The sequence below is a fragment of the Oratosquilla oratoria genome, chromosome 5 (assembly GCF_046742065.1).
Source record: "Oratosquilla oratoria isolate Oo_2021 chromosome 5, ASM4674206v1, whole genome shotgun sequence".
Classification (NCBI taxonomy): domain Eukaryota; kingdom Metazoa; phylum Arthropoda; class Malacostraca; order Stomatopoda; family Squillidae; genus Oratosquilla; species Oratosquilla oratoria.
This window is the reverse complement of record NC_134781.1, coordinates 36,651,704-36,671,882: the sequence shown is the minus strand read 5'-3', so window position 1 is coordinate 36,671,882 and position 20,179 is coordinate 36,651,704. Positions and strand designations below refer to the sequence as shown.

At 39.5% G+C, this 20,179-nt stretch overlaps 1 protein-coding gene across 2 annotated transcripts in view; it reads left to right on the top strand.

Annotated features, from left to right (window-relative positions):
• LOC143025464 (methylmalonyl-CoA mutase, mitochondrial-like) overlaps nt 1–20,179 on the top strand; it is a 266,536-nt gene that overhangs the window by 129,433 nt on the left and 116,924 nt on the right. For both annotated transcript variants that reach the window (XM_076185158.1, XM_076185159.1), the window contains exons 10-11: nt 11,493–11,558; nt 11,688–11,797. In XM_076185158.1, the coding sequence (XP_076041273.1) occupies nt 11,493–11,558; nt 11,688–11,797 (176 nt within the window). The remainder of the gene's footprint in view (nt 1–11,492; nt 11,559–11,687; nt 11,798–20,179) is intronic.

Sequence of the window (20,179 nt, the reverse complement as noted above, 5' to 3'; positions counted from 1 at the left end):
CCAACTTCAATGGACGTATACTGATATATACTTTCATATGAATGCACTAAGCAATAGGCAAATCCATGTAATGTATAGAAAATATAATTTTGCATCAAAGACATAATTTTTCCGGTACGATTAACATTTGTCTTTCTCTTACTTTTTCTTGAATCTGACATGCAGTCTGCCACGGCACAAGTAAAATTAGTCATATTTGTTTGAAAATAGCTCCCAGCAGATCTAAGAGGCTATTCTTTACAAAAACGCCGCTCACTTTGTACGTCCGCCACCACTGTTGTTATCTTTTATCTCACTGATTATCTTCATATACAGGACATGACAGTGATATCCATTATCTTTCAACACTCTCAAATAAAATGCACAAACCGAAATCAACATCCTCTTATTTTTACTGCTCATACTTCAGTAAAAATAATTACCTATTTTTAGTTTTACCTTGTAATTAAATTAACAAAGCCTTATCACACACAAGTAAGTAAAAATTATAACATTAAGAGTATTTCTTTTTTTTTTTTAAATACATTTATGCAGCAAATTATGTCGTATCTTTTTTTAAATATCGGTTTCCAAATTAGCTAAGTCACCCCTTTGCCTCGTGAAATCCGAGACAATGGATTACAATGGCGGAGCATGCCGACAGGAGACCTTTTGATCCATATCTAGGTCGGATGCAAAAAAAAAATCATATTAATAATAAAATAATAAATAAAATCTATGATAATGTAAATAACAAATAAAATACATAAATAAATGCATAGGTATAGTTAAATAATAAACAAACAGGTAAATAGTAAATAATAATAAATTGACATATAACTAATAATAAATGAAAACCAGACAGACGAATGATAACAAAACAAAAACAAATAATATAAGATAAATTATAATCATTACAGCATCTTACTTAGGTATTTATCTAAATGATTCTTAAAGCTTTGAACTGAACTACATTGCACTACCTGTGCAGGAAGTTTATTCCATTCATTAACTACACGGTTGGCAAAGTTGTTTCTACCTACTTCCAAATTGAATCTATTTCCGGACAGTTTGAGACCATTGTTTCTTGTCTGATTCTCATTCAATGTAAAAATTTGGTCACTTTTGATGTCAATTCCCTTTAGAATCTTAAAGACCTGTATCAAGTCACCTCTGAGTCTACGCTTTTTTAGGGAAAACAGATTCATATGTTTTAGTCGATTTTCGTATGATTTATTTTTGATATTTGGAATCGGTTTTGTGGCTCGCCGTTGTACTTTTTCCAGTCTGTCAATGTCTTTAATGAGATTCGGTGACCATACGGAAACAGCATATTCCAAATGTGGACGAACTAACGATTTATATAGCTTGTTAATGAGTGATGGACTTTTGAAATCAAAAGATCGCGCAATCAGTCCTAGAATCTTATTTGCTTTCTCAGAGGCTGAAATACACTGCTTGGATGATTTGAGGTCATTACTGATAATTACGTCGAGATCTTTTTCACTATCCACTTTTGTTAACGAATTTCCAAATAACTTGTAATCGTACTTACTGTTATTTTTACCTATGTACATTACCTTGCATTTACTTGTGTTAAATTTCATTAGCCACTTTTCAGACCATTGCTGTAATTGATCTAAATCTTCTTGAATATCTAATTGGTTTGAGTGATCATTTGCCACTCCGCACAGTTTTGTATCATCAGCAAATTTGGAAACAGTAGATTTTAGTCCATGGTCTATATCATTTATATATACTATGAATAGAAGTGGCCCAAGAACGGAACCCTGAGGAACTCCACTTGCAACACTTTTCCATCCAGAAGTTTTTCCATTTAAAACAACTCTCTGTTTTCGATCATTCAACCCATTACTAGTCCAACCTAATAGGCTACCACTTATTCCATGCAAAGCTAATTTAGTAAGTAGTCTTTCGTGCGGGACGGTAACAAAAGCTTTTGCAAAGTCTAGATATACTAAATCTATATTGTTTCTTTTGTCATAATTCGAGATAACTGTGTTGTAGAATTCGAGTAAGTTAGTCACGCAAGAACGTTTCCATCTGAAACCATGCTGGCTATTATTTATCAAACGGTTACTTTCTAAATGATGTTCGATAGCATCTCTGATGATAGTTTCCATTATTTTTCCTACGATTGAAGTCAAACTTATAGGCCTATAGTTATTTGGTTTCTTTTTGTCACCTTTTTTGAATATGGGAGTAACGTTAGCCAGCTTCCATTCTCTTGGGACATCTCCGTATATGATGGATTTCTTGAAAATAATTTCTAATTGAACAACAATCTCATTTTTCATTTCCTTTAAAAATCTTGGATGCCAACTGTCTGGCCCTGGTGTTTTATTAACTTTGAGTTTGTCTATACACCTTTTAATTTTTTCTTTTGTTATATTTACCGTAGTGAGTAAGTTTACCCTAGACTTTTCACAGGTTTCAGTTTGGAATTCACCTTGAGGTGTTTCGTTTACGAATACCGAGCTAAAATAATTGTTTAAGATATTACACATTCCTTCATTTGAATATTCAAGTTGACCGTCAGCAGATAATAGTGGACCAATGTGATTCCTAACAACCTTTTTATCTCTAATGTAACTATAGAATTCTTTGGGATTCTCTTTGGATTTATCAGCGAAGTTCATTTTGTATTGTCGTTTTCTTTTTCTTATTGTCTTTTTTAAATCTCTCTGTATTGATACATAACTTTCATAGTCATTAGATGCACCCGAGCACTTATATTTCTTATAAGCCTGTCTCTTTTTAGCAATACTTTTTTCAGTTTCTTTGTCGAGCCACTTTGGGCGAGCCTGATTTGGTGGACGTCTGTCCTTAAAAGGAATGTAAGTTTGAATCATCTTAGTGAGCGTATTTTGAAATATTTCCCACATCTGATCTACAGGTCTTTCGTTTAATTTTGCCTCCCAATCTGTAAGCTGAAGCTCCTGACGTAGTCCTATGAACTGAGCTTTACTGAAATCGGGTATTTTAGAAACACAAGTATCTATTCTAAAACACAAGTATCTATTCTAAAATTGAAAATTCTAGCACTAATAGGAATCTACAAGCCTGACTGCGAAAGATCCCATTACAAGCAGAAGGACAAGGCTTGGATAGAGAAATCGAGGAAATCTATAGGATAGGCAGATACTCTAAAGAAAAACAATACAGGCCACGGAAAGTAAAGCTTAGATATCAAACAATTGCAGAGGAAGTACTATCCAGAAGAACGAAATTAGCAAATAGTGAACATTACAAAATTATATGGACAAAAAAAGAAATGAGTGAGGAAGAAAAAGAAAAAGAACTTGGAAACTAAGTGAATGAAAAAACGAAAAGAGAACCGAAACCGGAAAAAAAAAAAAAAAATGGAAAATGCTGGACCTGATGCTGAGAAAATGGTGTATAAGGAAAAAGGAAACAAAGAAGACAGAAAAAGATGAGGAGAAAGGAAATTAAAAATAGCTTATACAAATATAGATGGAATAAATTCAGGAATGAATTAATTAAATGATTACCTGGCCTTAGAAAAACCAGACATAATGGGAATAGTGGAAACTAAACTAAAGTGTACTCCACCACCCAACACTGTGGGGCAAGGTTTATACACATGCTGGACAAAGAACAGAAAGGATAAACAGGGTGGCGGAGTATTCATTTTGACTAATAAGGATTTAAATGTAACAAAAATAACTGAAGGAAAAAATAATGTAGAATCAATTATGATACAAGTTGAAAGCAAACATATGAAGAGTAGAAAATTTGTAGTGGTGTATGTGCCCCCCAAAGCAAAGTCCTGGACAGAAAGTGATAATTCCGAAATATTAGAAGATACAAAATACGAATTAACTAATATACTGAAGGACAGAGGAAATACAGTAATTATGGGTGACTTTAATTCAAAAGAAATATGTTGGGAGGAAATGACAGTGAAGGGTGGAGAGGAACTCTGGGGCAACGTCCTGCTCGACATGACCATTGAATACACAATGACTCAGTGGATAAGGGAAAATACCAGATACAGAGGTAGTGAAGAACCATCAAGGCTGGACTTAATACTTATGACAGAGCCTGAAATTGTCAATAAAATTTATTACAAAACTCTGATAGGAAAGAGTGACCATGTACTAATAGAGAGTTGAAAGAGCAAATGGATCAAAGCAGAAATAATAAACATAGAATAGGAAGACTAATGTACAACAAAACAAATTTTGAGAAACTCAAAAAATTCTTTCGCAATGCGAACTGGGAAAAATTCCTAAATGAAGAAATAGGGATGGAAGAGAAATGGAATATACTAAAAGAAATTTACAATGAGGTAAATATTATCTGGAGGTGCAGCCCTAAGAAGCTGACATTCTGTCTCTAGACCAGGCCCAAGATCTTTCTTCATGAACTTAAACTCTGTTTCCCTCACCTCATCACAGGAGAGATGAGAACCAATGATTACTCCCTTCTTGCTGATGACATAGAAACAGTCTAATACAAAACAGACAACAGTCTAATATTTCTTCCCAGAAAGGTCTGTGGGAGACAAGGCCCTGCAATTATCATATGGGAATTCAGAATAGAGAGTGAATTAAATGATCATTCATACTAAATGTGTTTCAATATTTAGAGGAGATAGTGATGGATGCTTATATTCACATTTAACAAAATAAAGGTGGTTAGTAGATTATGAAGGGACAGGAATAGTGCTTTTGTTCTCATTACAAAGTGCCTTTAATTAATGGGATGCACAGTGCTTGTCATGACATTATGCTGGGTGAGCGCCCTGGCATAATGCCGTGATGAAAAACAATGGCCTATACAGGGGGGTCTTTTTCTGTCATGGCATTATGCCGGGTACCAGCCATTAGCATGACGCCACTGCCTCCCAACAAACACCACATACCAACTCTGTGCCTTTGTGGCTGCCATGGTGAGAGGAAATGTTGTGCATTTGTTCTCTCATTTGCCCCATCTTTTGTCTGGGTTTCCCTTGGTTTCTGGGCTATACCTTGATGACTATGGGTAAAAAGTTGTTAACGCTTGTAACTATAGCTCAGATCATAGTACTTCACAAAACTGGGCTCCAGAGAAGAGAAATAGTGGAGAATGTTGGTGTGTTTTTATATTATTTATTTGTTATCATTTGTCTGTTTTTTTATTATTATTTGCATGTTTTTCATTTAATATGATGTATCTGTTGATTGATTATTATTTGCTATTTACCTGTTTGTTTATTATTTATGTATATACATTTATTTATTATTATTTATATTATAATTCTTATTTATTTTTATTTATCATTATTATAATTTTTTTCACATCCGACCTAGTTATGGACCAAAAGGTCTCCTGTCAGCATGCTCGGCCTTTGTAATCCTTTGTGAGTAAGTGATCTTTTAGAACATAAGAATAAAGGAGACTGCAAGAGACCATAAGGCATACACTAGGCAGCTCCGTATCCATCACCACCTGTCATCCCCATCCATAAAGCAGTCTAATCGTTTTTTAAAACAACTGATAGTTTCAGCGCTTACTACATGGTTACTAAGTTTATTCCATTTATCGACCACCCTATTAGTAAACCAATTCTTGCCTATTTCCTTCTGAAATCTAAATTTGTCCAGTTTATACCCATTACTGCGAGTCCTGCCCTGCAGTTTTATTATGATGACCTTGTTTGCCTCACCCTTGTTATAGCCTTTGATCCACTTGAACACTTCTATTAGATCACCCTGCACTCTACGTCTTTCCAGAGAGTGTAAGTTTAGGTGCCTAAGCCTCTCTTCGTAAGGCAAATTTCCGAGTCCATGTATCATTTTGGTCATTCTTCTCTGTACTGATTCTAGGGAATTGATGTCCATTTTGTAGGACGGAGACCAAAACTGTACCGAATAGTCAAGGATGGGTCTAACTATCGCTAGATAGAGTTTAATAATTACCTCTGCACTTCTATTCGTTACTGTCCTAGCAATGAAGCCTAATGCTCTGTTAGCTTTATTTCTGGTGCTAATGCACTGCTTCCTAGTTTTGAGGTCCGGACTCACCAGAACACACAAGTCCCTCTCGCAATCAGATTTTTCTAAAAACGTGTTATCTAAATTGTAGAAGCAGGGTGAAGTGTTGGTGCCAATGGTGGTGTCGAGTTACCATCTGCTAAACCTCGGCCTGGCCTCTCGAAGAAGACATCTGTATGTACTTTGTGTTCAAAAAGCAGCTAAAGAGTACACCTACCATAACTGCTAGAGAATTGAAAGAAAAAACACGTCTGCTTTCTGAGGTGTCCATAATAAAACAGTCAGCAGGTGGGTGGTCGAGTTGGGCTATAGTAGCCACAGATAGGTTAAGAAACCCATCCTTACCAATCAGCAGAAGAAACGTATGCTGGATTTTGCACTTAAATATCATAATTGTACTCCTCAACAGTGGTCTGAGGTACTTGGGAGTGACGAAGGCACCTTTACCATCACCTGTAACTATGGTAGATATGTGTACCAGGCCAGAGGTAGCGACCCACTAGACCCACGGTACACTTATGGGACCACCAAACACCCAGACTTACTCATAGTTTGGGGGTGTTTCACTGCTCAGAGTGTTGGTGAACTCCTATAGATATTACTCCCCAAAAACCAGTAAATAACCCAATATAGTTATCTGGAGGTGTTGTGTGACAATTTGCCTGATGCATTTGACAAGTATTTACCTAGTTACAAAGGATTACAAAGGCGGAGCATGCCGACAGGAGACATTTTGACCCATATCTAGGTCGGATGCAAAAAAAAAAATCATATTAATAATAAAATAATAAATAAAAACTATAATAATGTAAATAACAAATGAAATACATAAATAAATGCATAGGTATAGTTAAATAATATAACAGGTAAATAGTAAATAATAATAAATTGACAAGTAAATAATAATAAATTGTATCTTATGGGAAGGGGTGCTACACTTGTGGGGTCCCATCTCTGTTTCTCGCCATATATAATTTGTTCTCAAATTCTTGTATTGTTTTTGCACACATACACATTATTGTTTTTCCATACATCCACCACTCTGTAGGGAATGCTGTTTTTTTCAGGTCTCTTCTATAACTGTCCTTTTTGAGTTTCCATGACCTCTTCAGTTTCTTTTATCCCAATTTAGCAAGTCATCTCTATAAAGGATTTCCACATGTCTCATAATTCTGTAGATGGTCAACAAGTCACCTCTTTCTCTTCTTTGTTCCAGAGTCGGTAGTTTTGGGGCTGTCTTCATAGTTGCTCTCTGGATTTTCTCAATCTTCTTTATATTCTTTTTTAGTACTTGGTGACCATAGTGTTACTGCATGCTCCAATTTGGGCCATATCAATGTGACTAGTATTTTCTTTACCATTTCTTCATCCAAGTAAGTAATAGCCACTTTTATTGATCTTGGCAAATTATAGGTTTCTCTGACAATTTTGTTTATATGTTTGTCAGGGGCCATATCTTTTTCAGATCCCACTTTCTTTAATTCCTTTTCACCAATTTTATATTGTCCTGATATCCTTTTTTTTTTTTACTGTTTCCAAATTCCATTATGCTACATTTCTTAATGTTGAAGTCCACTTCCCACTTCTGACTCCATTCCCAAACCCTGTTCAGATCTCTATGTAGTGAGTCACAGTCCGTTTCAGTACTCACTTTCTTGAACAATTTTGCATCATCTGCAAAGAAGTTCATGTAACATTCCACACCCTCGTCCATGTCATTCACATAAATAGCGAACATCACTGGAGCCAGTATTGACCCTTGTGGAACTCCATTAATTATTTCTTCCCAAGTAGAACTCTTATCTCTGAGCACTACCCTCATTTTTCTTCCATGCAAAAAGTCCTTACATCCATTCCAGTAGTTTACCTTGTATCCCTCCTATGGTTTCCAGTTTTCTTAACCCCTTCCATATGGTGACGCCTACGTAGGCGTCATGAGGAGCAAGTGGGTACGCGAGGATGCCGACATCGGCGTCTTGATTATATTTATTGTAGTCGTACCTGCGTGACCCCCATACTCTGTAAACTGGCTTCATCATATTTTCTATGGTTATCAAAATTCACGGGTGAAAGAGAACGAGCAATAGAGTAGTGACTTTATTTTTTATAATGCGAGTATTATGACGCAACATCGCACGTGTGGCAGCTAATGCTGCCAGACGTGCGATGTGGCCTGTATTGAAGGGGTTAATAGTTGTTTTTTGTGTGGAACTTAATTAAAAGCTTTTTGTAGGTCTAGGAACGCACAATTAGCCCATCCATTCCTTTCTTGTGTTATGTCTAGTAGTTTTGAGTAAAAGGAGATCAAATTTGTGGTACATGATCTACCCTGTCTAAATCTGAATTGTCTTGGATTTAATACAGTGGTACCTCTATTTACATGTGCCCTTATGTACGCAAAATTCTATGCAGTCAAATTATGGGGAAAAATCTTGTTGCTATTTACGCGGGCACATTGGTGTCCATCACTGCGCAGAAAATCAAATCCCACGCTGCCATCATGTTGACGTCTCCAATCACACGCTGTATTGTGTCTCCTCCCACCGTCTTTTTTTGTTGTGTGCACAATTGGTCCTTCTTTTGGTGCCTACCCCTTGGTATTGTACTGCTTGTGCCTTTAAAATGCCTCCAAAACAGGTGAGAAGTCCTACTGAAGCTGGTGCTTTTAAGAAAACCAGCATCACAACTGAGAAAAAGAGGGAAGTGATTGCCAAAGCTGCTCAAGGTTTATGCGTGTGTAAGCTGGTGAGAGAGTTTGGTATGCCTGAGTCAACAATAAGAACCATTCTTTTAAATAAAGATAAAATTATGTCAGCTAATGTGTCTAAAGGTATAAGGTATGTGAGCACACATAAGAGGCCAGCATTGTTGGACGAGGTGGAAAGGTTATTGCTTGTGTGGATACAGGAGAAGCAGCATAAGAGTGACAGCTTGAGTGCGGAAATTATATATTCAAGGGCTCGCCAAATGTATGCTAACCTGCAGTGGTAACAGGCTGGTACCAGTGGCCAGCTTACACCACCTTCAGTGACCTTTACAGCCAGTAGGGGGTGGTTTGAGAAGTTTCAGCAACGTACAGGTATCCACAGAGTGACATGGCATGGTGAGGCAGCAAGCGCAGACTCAGATGCAACTGAGGCGTTTGTCAAAGAGTTTGAGGAGCTGGTGTGTTGTGAGGGTTTGCCACAGCAGGTATTTAATTGTGATGAAATAGGGCTCTTTTGGAAGAGGATGCCTAACAGCACCTATATTACTGCTGAGGAGAAAGCTTTGCCAGTGCATAAACCTATGAAAGACAGGCTTACAGTAATGTTGTGTCCTAATGCAAGTGGGGACTGCAAGATCACGCCACTCAGTGTATCATTCATAGACACCACGAGCATTCAAGAGGGGCAACATCCTGAAGAGCAGACTTCCAGTGATGTGGCATTCCAACCTGAAGGCGTGGGCAACCCAACAGCTGTGCCAGGAGTGGCTTGAAGGGGCATGCAACCCTGAGATCAAGAAGTTTCTGCAGGGGAATAGACTGCCACTGAAGTGCCTCCTGCTGCTGGATGATGCCCCAGCACATCCCCTCGACATGCAGGCACATCTTCCCCAAGACCTGGATTTCATCACAATTAAATTCGTGCTTCCGAACACCACTTCTATTCTGCAACTGATGGACCAGCAGGTCATTTCTAACTTCAAGAAGCTGTACATGCATGCTCTGTTTGAATGCTGCTTCAATGCTACCACCGACACAGACCTAACCCTGCAAGAATTTTGGAAGTCCCACTTCAACATCTTGCACTGTGTCAAGATGATTAGCAAGAGTTGGGAGCAGGTTTACCAACAGGACTCTACAGGCAGTGTGGAAGGAGCTTTGGCCATCATTTGACAGGGAGTGGGACTTCGAGGACTTTAAGCCTGCTGGTCCATTGGTCATCTTGGACATCGTTGTGCTTGGGAGGGACCTGGGCCTGGAGATGGAGGACAGAGACGTCGAGGAGTTAGTAGGGGAGCACGAGGATGAAATGACCACCGAGGAGCTGAAGGATCTGCATCAGGAGCAAGTTGCCAAACTGGCCCGGGAACAGCAAGAGGTTGAGGGAGACGACGATCGTGTTCAGGGCCCCACCATGGAGGAGTTGAAGGAGGCCTGTGTAATGTGGAGGAAGCTCTACAATTTCGAGGAGGTCACACACCTGGACCAGACACTAGAGAGTTGTGTTGCAGGCCAGTTCACTGAACTGGTCATGCCTCACTACTGCCAAATCCTGCACACACAACACCGGCAAGCAACCATCACAGAGTTCTTCCAGCCTCGTGCCAAACAATAGCACCCTGATGAGGGTGCCACTTCAGCTGAAGGAGCACCTCTTCCTTCAGAGGGGGGTCAGTAAGCCCCCACCATTCCACCACCTCCTCACTCCCATCCCCCTATACCAGCTGCAAGCCTTACCATTGATAGGTACAAAAGATTGCTTTTTTCATTATATTTTTTACCTTGTAAGTGGTCTTTAACCCCTTCCATAAGGTGCGGCATACGTAGGCAGCATGAGGAGCAAGTAGATACTCGAGACTGCCATATCGGCGTCTTGATTATATTTATTGTAGTTGCCCCTGCATAATGACATACTCTCTAAACTGTCTTCATCACATTTTCTATGGTTAACAAAATTCACGGGTGAAAGAGAGAACGATCGATATAAGCGGTGACTATATTTTATGATGCGAGTATTATTACGACACATCGTACGTCTGGCAGCTAATGCTGCCCGTGAGATTTTGAACCGTACTGAAGAGGTTAACATTGATTTTTTGGCATTAATGTTGCAGGAATATCAAAATCATATGTATTTATGTCTGGTGACAGGCTTCATCATATCAGAGGGAAAAAAGTAGACTTTTTCAAGGTCGGGAACGGATTAATTGAATTAACATTGATTTCAATGGGAAATAGCATTTCCATTTATGCAAATTTCTATTTACGCGGAGGTGTACAGAACAGATTAATCATGTAAATAGAGGCGCTGTATATTGTTCTCCAAATGTTTTATCCATCTAATTTTTATAACTTTCACAAATTTTAGCTACCGTGCTCGTAAGGGAAACTGGTCTGTAATTTGTTGGGTCTTCCTTATTTCCTCCTTTATAAATTGGTACAATATCAGCATTTTTCCAGTCTTCTGGTATTCTTCCTTTAGTGGGGTGCACTGTGTCACACCACCAGATCTGTAGTTGGGTGGCTTAAGGACTGTGATGTGAGCTTCTTTAATGACTGGCCAGGCAATTCCCCTGACCTGAACCCCATTTAAAACCTTTGGTCAATAGTCTTCCTAAACGGCTGAGGGATGTGGTGAAGCAGAAGGGAGGCAGCACCAAGTATTAGAAACTCAGCAATTGTGTAAATATATTTTTATGGTGGTAAGTGTGTATAGGGCAACCATTGTAATGCCATGATGAGCACTGTATGTATGAACCACAAGTTTAATTGTTTTTGTTTTCCAGGGTGGGCAAAGCTAAAGATTGAAGAATGTGCAGCAAAGAGGCAGGCCATGATTGACAGTGGGAAAGGTAAGTATACAATTGACAGTGGGAAGAATAGATACTTTATAAGAAAAAAGAAACAGTCTTGCAGATATATTTAAAATTTTCACTTGCTTATTTTGGGTTCATAATGAAATTGTGGACTTCAATTTTCAGAGGTGATAGTAGGGGTAAACAAGTATCGTTTGGAGAAGGAAGAGGAAATTGATGTTCTGGTCATTAACAATGAAGATGTAAGAAACAAACAGATTGAAAAGATAAAGGAGGTAAGTCAGGAATCATTTACTTCACAAAATTAAACATGGAATGGATTATTTCAGAAGAAAGGAAGAGGAAATTGATGTTCTGGTCATTGACAATGAAAATGTAAGAAACAAACAGATTGAAAAGATAAAGGAGGTAAGTCAGGAATCATTTACTTCACAAAATTAAACATTGAATGGATTATTTCAGAAAGTAAACTTTAAATATATGATATTTACCAGTCAATCAACCTGTTGTCCTAGGTCTCTCTTGCAGGAAACCCATGGCTTTCAAATAATGCAACAGCTACTTGACCAGCCCTTGAGTCACTCAAGGAAGAGATATTGCATAATTGGGTTAAGTTGACTCGACTTGCGTGGCGATCTAAGCTTCATGTAACTAAATGTATGATAGCTTGATGGGTTACACTACATTATTTTGTCTACTTATTACTAATTGGCTGCATGTTATTGTGGCAAAGTAGCATGCAGTTGATACTTTAGGGTCTATATGGGGCACCCCTACAGACCAGAGCCACACATCGTTTTGTCTATGATAGAGGAAGTCTCTGTTCATAGAGAAATGATGACACTTTTATTATACTGCGACTTTCCCTCCGTTATGCTGTCCCCCAACCTCTTGTTACTGTCCTGTACCATTTCTCTGAATATTCATTTCCTTTTTTCATCTACCCTGTGGTGGCGGAAAAGAATGCTGGCACTAAGTCTTCCCACTTGAGTCATAAAAGGCGACAAAAAACGGGACAGAGATAGGACTAGGAATCCTGTTACCTGTAGCCCCAAAGGGGACATTCCTAAAAAAAGAAAAGGTATAAGAGGGTTTGGGAGTTTTCCAACCAGTACCCTAAGGTTTGGGTCTTTTAATATCCATGGATGTGGTACAGATGAGAGTATAAGGGAAGAGATAGGCAGTATGTTTGTGAAAAGAAAGATGGATGTGCTGGCATTGAGTGAAACTAAGTTGAAAGGGAGGGGCAAGTGTGAATTTGGGATTGTAGTTGAGAGGTTCTCAGGAATGAAGAGGGGATGAGGGAGAGAATGGGTGGCGATACTAGTAAGCGAAGAGATATGTAAGTGTGTAGTGGAGTGGGAGGTTTCTTCAAGGTTAATGTGGATGAAGGTGAAGCTGGGAAGGGAGATGTGGGTTTTTGTAAGTGCATATGGGCCTGGTAGTGAGAAGAGTGTAGAGGAAAGGGAGACATTTTGGATGGATTTAAATGAGTGCATAGAGAGATTAGGGTGAAATGTCAATGTAGTGGTATTGGGAGACCTTAATACTAGGGTAGGAAATGAATCAATAGATGGAGTGTTTGGGAAGTATGGAGTTCCAGGAAAAAATCATAGTGGAGAGTTGATGGTGGATATGTGTCTTGAAAGAGAGTTGATGATAGCAAATACAGTGTTTCGGAAGAAAGTCAAGCATAAGTACACATGGGAGAGGGTGGTGGATAGAAGGGTGGCAGATAGAGCATTAATTGACTGTATAGTGGTAACCAGGAGTATGGTAGGAAGAGTTAAGGATGCACTTGTTCTAAGGGGAGAGAGTGGTGGAATATCAGATAATTTTTTGGTGAAAGGTAAGTTAAGAGTGGAGGATAGATGGAGAAAGAGGAAAAGGACAAAAGGTAGGGAGGTACTTAGAGTGAATTGCTCAAATGAGAAAGAAAAGTAGAAGGAGTATAAGAAGCTGAGAGAGGAGTGGTAGGGAGAGAAGGATAGAGTAGAATTAGGAGTGGAGGAGGAATGGTGATAGTTCAAGGAGGGAGTCACAAGGTGTGCAAAGATGGTATGTGGAACAAGGAGGACATGAGGAAATAGAAGGAAAGGTAGTGAGTGGTGGGATGAGGAAGCAAAGAAGGTTGTAGAAGAGAAGAAACAGGCTTTCAGAGATTGATTACAAAGTAGGACAAGGGAATCATATGAGAGGTACAAAGTAAAGAGAAGAGAAGTAAACCATAAGATAAAGGAGGCAAAGAGGAGAGCAGATGTGAAATGGGGTAAGAGTATGACAGAAATTTTTGAAAGTAATAAAAAGATGTTTTGGAAAGAAATTAAGAGACAAAGAGGAGGTGCATCAAGTAGAGAAGAGAAAGTAAAATGTGCAGATGGAGAGATGATAATGGAAGAGAAGGCAGTGAGAGGAAGGTGGGCAAAGTATTTTAGGGAGTTGCTAAATGTGAATGAGGATAGGGAGGGAAAGGTAGTTGCAGTGGGAAGCACTAAGAAAATGAGAGTGACGAGTGAGGAAAATAGAGGGGAAATAAGGAAAGATGAAGTGAAGGCAGCTGTTAAGATGATGAGAGCAGGTAAGGCACCTGGTCTGGATGGATGCCATGTAGGATGTCTGAAAGAAGGAGGTACAGTTATGGTGGACTGGCTGGTGAGGTTATTTAATGTTTGTTTAAGAGAGGGTAGAATGCCGAAGGATTGGAGAACTGCCTTTATAATTCCACTTTACAAGGGAAAAGGGGACAAGTGTGAGTGTAGTTGTTTCAGAGGGATCAGCTTGTTAAGTGTAGTTGGGAAGGCTTATGGGAGGGTCTTGATTGAGAGGATTAGGAGAGGAAGAGAGGGAGTAATTGGTGAAGAACAGTGTTGTTTTAGGACAGGTAGGGGCTGTGTAGATCAAATTTTTGTGGTAAGACAGATATGTGAGAAAGCTATAGGAAAAGGTAAGGATGTTTTTTTGGCTTTTATGGATCTGGAAAAGGCTTATGTCAGGGTAGATAGGAAGGCACTGTGGGAGGTATTACAGATATATGGGATAGGAGGAAAGCTTTTAAGAGTAGTCAAGAGTTTTTACGAGAGTAATAGAGCTTGTGTTAGGATTTGAAATGGAGAATGGGTGGCTTGAGGTAAAGGTGGGACTTCATCAGGGATGCGTTATGTTGCCCTGGCTGTTCAATTTATACATGGACATGGATGGGGTGGTGCAAGAGGTGAATTCAAAGGTAGTGGGTCAGGGATTGGAGATGGTTAAGAAAATGGAGAAAAATGGGAGATAATCCAGTTGTTTGCGGACGACACTGCGCTTGTAGCAGGATCAGAGGTGGTATTGAAGAAGTTAGTGACAGAGTTTGGGAAGGTTTGTGAAAGAAGGAAGCTGAAGATAAATGTGGGTAAAAGTAAGGTGATGAGATGTACAAGGGGAGAAAGTGGCAGCAGGCTGGAAGTGAGTATTAACCACTTAACTCCGGGCCAAAATCTCGCGGGCAGCATTAGCTGCCAGACGTAGGATGTTGCGTCATAATACTCACATCATAAAAAATAGTCACCGCTTATATCGATCGTTCTCTCTTTCACCTTTGAATTTTGATAACCATAGAAAATGTGATGAAGCCAGTTTAGAGAGTATGTCAGTTATGCAGGGACAACTACAATAAATATAATCAAGACGCCGATATGGCAGCCTCGCGTATCCACTTGCTCCTCATGCCGCCTACGTAGGCGGCACCGTATGGAAGAGGTTAAGGGAGAGAGACTGGATGAAGTGGATAGTTTTAAATACTTGAGTGTGAATGTGGCAGGGAAGGGTGGAGTGGAGGTAGAGGTAGAATGTAGATTGAGAGAAGCGAGCAAATGCCTTGGTGGATTAAAAAGCGTAATGAGAAATAGACATTGGGGAATGTATGCTAAGAGGAGATTGTATGAAGAAGTGATTTTGTCGACAACACTGTATGGGGCAGAAACATGGAACATAAGAGAGGAGGAGTTTGAATGTGTATGAGATGAAATGCCTGAGAAGTATGATAGGGGTTTGTTGCCGTGGCCGCCAGGAGAAATGTTGGTTTGATTTTGACGGCTTATAACATTCTTTTTTGGTAGCGTAGTTGTCCCTCAAGGTGTGGAAGCCAAGTACAATGGAGAGATGCCGGTTGAGGAAAAGCCTTGAATGTTTCTTCCTTTATTTTGTGAGTTTTCCAGGCTGTGTCATCCTAAAGGCCTGATGACTGGGTCTTATAAAGGGGAACTCGGATGAGTTGCCAACAAGGAAATACATACAATAATTTAAATTACATGGAGCCAATTTGGCCTGACTAGAGCAAAGGCTCATATACAGTACTTGCTAGAGTACATATATTTAGTCCTAACAATGAATATGATACAATCTATGTCGAAGTGGACATATAAACATTAAAATGAATAGTTATCACTACTGCAGTCTGTGGAATCATGTTCTGACCATTGGAGTTGAAATGGCATCATGTCTGGCTGGTAATCTGGAGATAATTGCTCTTTGACACTGCCTGACCTGAGAGATGAGGTCTTGAGTGGGGTCAGGACCACCATCTCTTCATCTGCATGCATGTGGATGCATTGGTGCTAGCTAGCATGCCTATTCATGCAACAGGTTACTAGGCTAGATAGAGTGAGAAATGAGGAGGTGAGGAGGAGAACGGGAGTGGAAAGGGAGTTAGGAGATCGGGTGGAGGAAAGAGTATAGGGATGGTTTGGACACATGGAAAGAATGAATGAAAACTAGTAAAAGAGGTGTATAAGGCAAAGGTGGAAGGAGTGAACATGAGGGGTCGACCTAGGATGAGATGGATGGTTGGGATAAATGGAGCATTGGGAAATAGGGGAATGTCTGTCGAGGAAGGATGGGAGAGGACAAAAGATAGGGGTGAATGGAGAAGGGTTGTGAATGGATGATGCTGTGATGCATGAGGGAGACTGGTTGGGGGATGGGGCGTGAGGGAGTATGTGTGAGAAATGAATTGACACAGCCCAAAGGGATTTCTCCCCATCTTCTCCTTTTCTGCATGACAGGACAGAGAGAGGGGGTCGCCAATTTAATGAAGCAGCCTTGCTGAGGATGTAATTTGTCTTGCAACACTGCTTCAAACCCAGGCAGTGGACAAGATACAGGGATGACCCATCATCTAGGAGGTGCCAAGATAAGAGGGAGAGAAAAAGGTGGAGGGGAGTATGTAGTGGATGGAATGGGTTGGAATGATTTCTATGCCTTTGTTTTTTGGCTACCTCCCATGTAAGGGGGGAAAAAGCCTTAGTATATATATGTATTTACCTACCGTATATACTCGTCTATAGGTCGATCTTGTGTTAAGTTCGCCCCCTCATTTTTGGCCAAAAAATCTGGAATTTTCCATATACCTCATGTATAGGTCGAGTGGCTTGTTTTTGTTTTGGTGCTGTGAGCATTCCACTGTCTTAATGCTTTGAAGTGGCGTGGCTTGCCTGGTATAGCAATTGATTATTATGGTTTTTTCACTTCATTAATTCTGATGTATTTTGGTTTATGTTTTTTTCAAGTTCACTCATTTTAATATCTAATAAGTTTCACTGAAGTTACTATTTCAGCAGAGTGAAAAACTTGAACAGATTACCAAGTTGTTGGTTTTTTTCATGAAAATAGCAGTTGCCGACAAGACTGACGAGTTAAACACCATATGAGGACGGAGCCTTTATTTGTAATACGTTTCGCTTATTACAGCCTTTTCAAGTACAAGTTGAGATACATATGCTTGAGATTAAATAAGGGGAAAGGAGGGAACGGGGAGAGAAAAGAAGTAGGGGGGAAGGGAGAGGAGGAGGAGGAGGAGGGGGATTGAACACTGGGAAAGGTTGAGAATGCTGGCCCAAACATCCGTGGGCAAAATGTTCACAAAGGGTGGTTTAAATATTTTAATTTTTTTTGCTGGCCATGGGTATTAGGGGAATTATGTGGGGCGAGATGTTGAACATGCCCCTATTTTGTTCAATAGTGTTCGTTCCTTGAATGATCGCTGCTTCTAAACACTTCCTGCGGATTTTGTCTGGTTCTCGTATCAGCAGCTCTGCATTCTTCCAGTCCATAAGATGGTTTTCCTTGTTTCTATGTGTCACACATGCATTGGTGGTGACATCATGCCTGACGTCGTAACGGTGTTCACATATTCGTGTATTCAGGTCGCGTGACGTTTCTCCGATGTAAACTTTATCACATCCTGAACACGGAATACGATAAACACCAGCTTTGGTGCCCGGTGTTTGGTTGTTGTGTATTTTCATCTTCGTGATGTCTTTTATCATCCTGCTTGTCTGGCACACTACTTCCAAATTGGTGGTTCTTAAAATATGTGTCAGGTTGGTGGCAACGTCACTGGTTGGCAACACGAGACGTCTTGTTGTGCAGCAGGACAGCACAACAAGACATCTCGTGTTGCCACCAACCTGACACATATTTTAAGAACCACCAATTTGGAAGTAGTGTGCCAGACAAGCAGGACGATAAAAGACATCACGAAGACGAAAATACACAACAACCAAACACCGGGCACCAAAGCCGGTGTTTATCGTATTCTGTATGGGGTTACCGTATCTAGAAGGAATTTCACATGTTTTGGTACATACCGTGTATTTTATGTCCCCATTGTTTACCAGTAGTAACTAGTAGGTAAATATTTTGATTTCTGAACCTAAAAAAAATGTAAGAGTTCTTCCTAGCCTGTCTTGTCATGTCTGGATTTCAACCTAACAAGATTATTACTTGTGTATAGGTCGACCCCTAGGTTTTGGCCTAAAAAACATTCCTTGAGATTTCGACCTATAGACAAGTATATACGGTAGTTGTATTATACGGGAAGGGAGCTATGCTCGTGGTGACCCATCTTTGTATCTCTCAGCATCAAGTTTTTTCTTAAAATCTTATATAGTGTTTGCACACACTGTTTTTTTGTCTAATTTATTCCATGTATCTATCACTCTGTGTGGGAAGCTGTTCCTTTTTAAATTTCTTCCGTAACTATATTTTTTTAGTTTCTTTTCGTGTCTCGTTTTACCATTGTCCCATATTAACAAGTCATCCCTATCTAAAACTTCCGTTCCTTTCATTATTCTGTAGATAGTCAGCGGGTCACCTCTTTCTCTTCTCTGTTCCAAAGTTGGTAGTTCTAATTTGGACAGTCTTTGCTCATATGTTAGTTCGGAAAGAGTTGGTGCTAGTTTGGTTGTTGCTCTTTATAACCTTTCTAGTTTTTTAACCCTTTCCATACGGTGCCGCACACGTTGGCGTCATGAGGAGCAAGTGGATTCGCGACGCTGCCATATCGGCGTCTTGATGATATTTATTGTAGTCGCCCCTGTGTTTTTACATTCTCCCAAATGCGCCCTGAATCCCATTCTCTGTGGTTTTCAAAATTCGCGGGTGAAAGAGAGAACGATCGATATAAGCCGTGACTATATTTTATGATGCGAGTATTATTACGACACGTCATACGGCTGGCATTGGCTGCTGCCCACGAGATTTAAGTCCCGTACTGAAGTGGTTAATGTTCTTTTTGGTACTGGGTGTCCAGACTGCTGCTGCGTACTCGAGTTTTGGTCTTATTAGTGTACAGTAGTTAGGATTTTCTTTATCATTTCTTCATCCAAATAGGCAAACGCCACTTTGATTGATCTCAATAAATTGTAGGTTTCTCCGAATATGTTGTTAATATGCTTATCTGGTGTCATGTCCTTGCCAATCATCACTCCAAGATCTTTCTCTGAGTTTACTTTTTTCACCTTTTCTTCACCAATTTTGTAATCTTTTGATATTCTGTTTTTACTCTTTCCAAACTCCATTATACTACATTTCTTTATATTGAATTTTACTTCCCATGTTTGGCTCCAATTCCAGATCTTGTCCAAATCTTGTTGCAATGAGTTGTGCATCATCTGCAAAGAATTCATATAACACTCTACACCTTCATCCATGTCATTAATGTATATGGCAAACATGATCGAGGCCAGTACTGATCCCTGCGGGACACCGCTTTTCACTTCTTCCCAGTTTGAGAATTTTTCTCTAATTGCAACTCTCATTTTCCTCCCAATCAGGAAGTCTTTCATCCATTCCAATAATTTTCCTCTGATGCCACCTTTTGACTCTATCTTTGTAAGTTTTTTATGTGGTACCTTGTTGAATGCCTTTTGTAGGTCCAGAAAGGCACAGTCTGCCCACCCATCTCTTTCTTCTATTATGTCTATTAATCTTGAGTAGAAGCAGATCAAATTTGTTGTACATGATCTCCCTTGTCTGAATCCAAATTGATTTGGATTTAGTATAGTTTTTTCTTCCAGGTGTTTTACCCATCAATTTTTGACGATTCTTTCACAAATTTTTGCTATTTTGCTTGTTGGTGATACCGGTCTGTAATTAGTTGGGTCGTCTTAATTACCTCCCCTATAGATTGGGACAATGTTTGCCTTTTTCCAGTCCAGTGTCACTTTTCCTTCTTTAAGTGATACTTTAATTATAATGTATATTTTGTCAGTTAATTCTTCCATACATTCTTTCAGTATCCAATTTGCAATTCCGTCTGGGCCATGTGATTTTCTAACATCAAGGGTTTTAATTTGGTCGTTGATTTCCTTTTGTGTTATAATTATTTCTTTCATTGC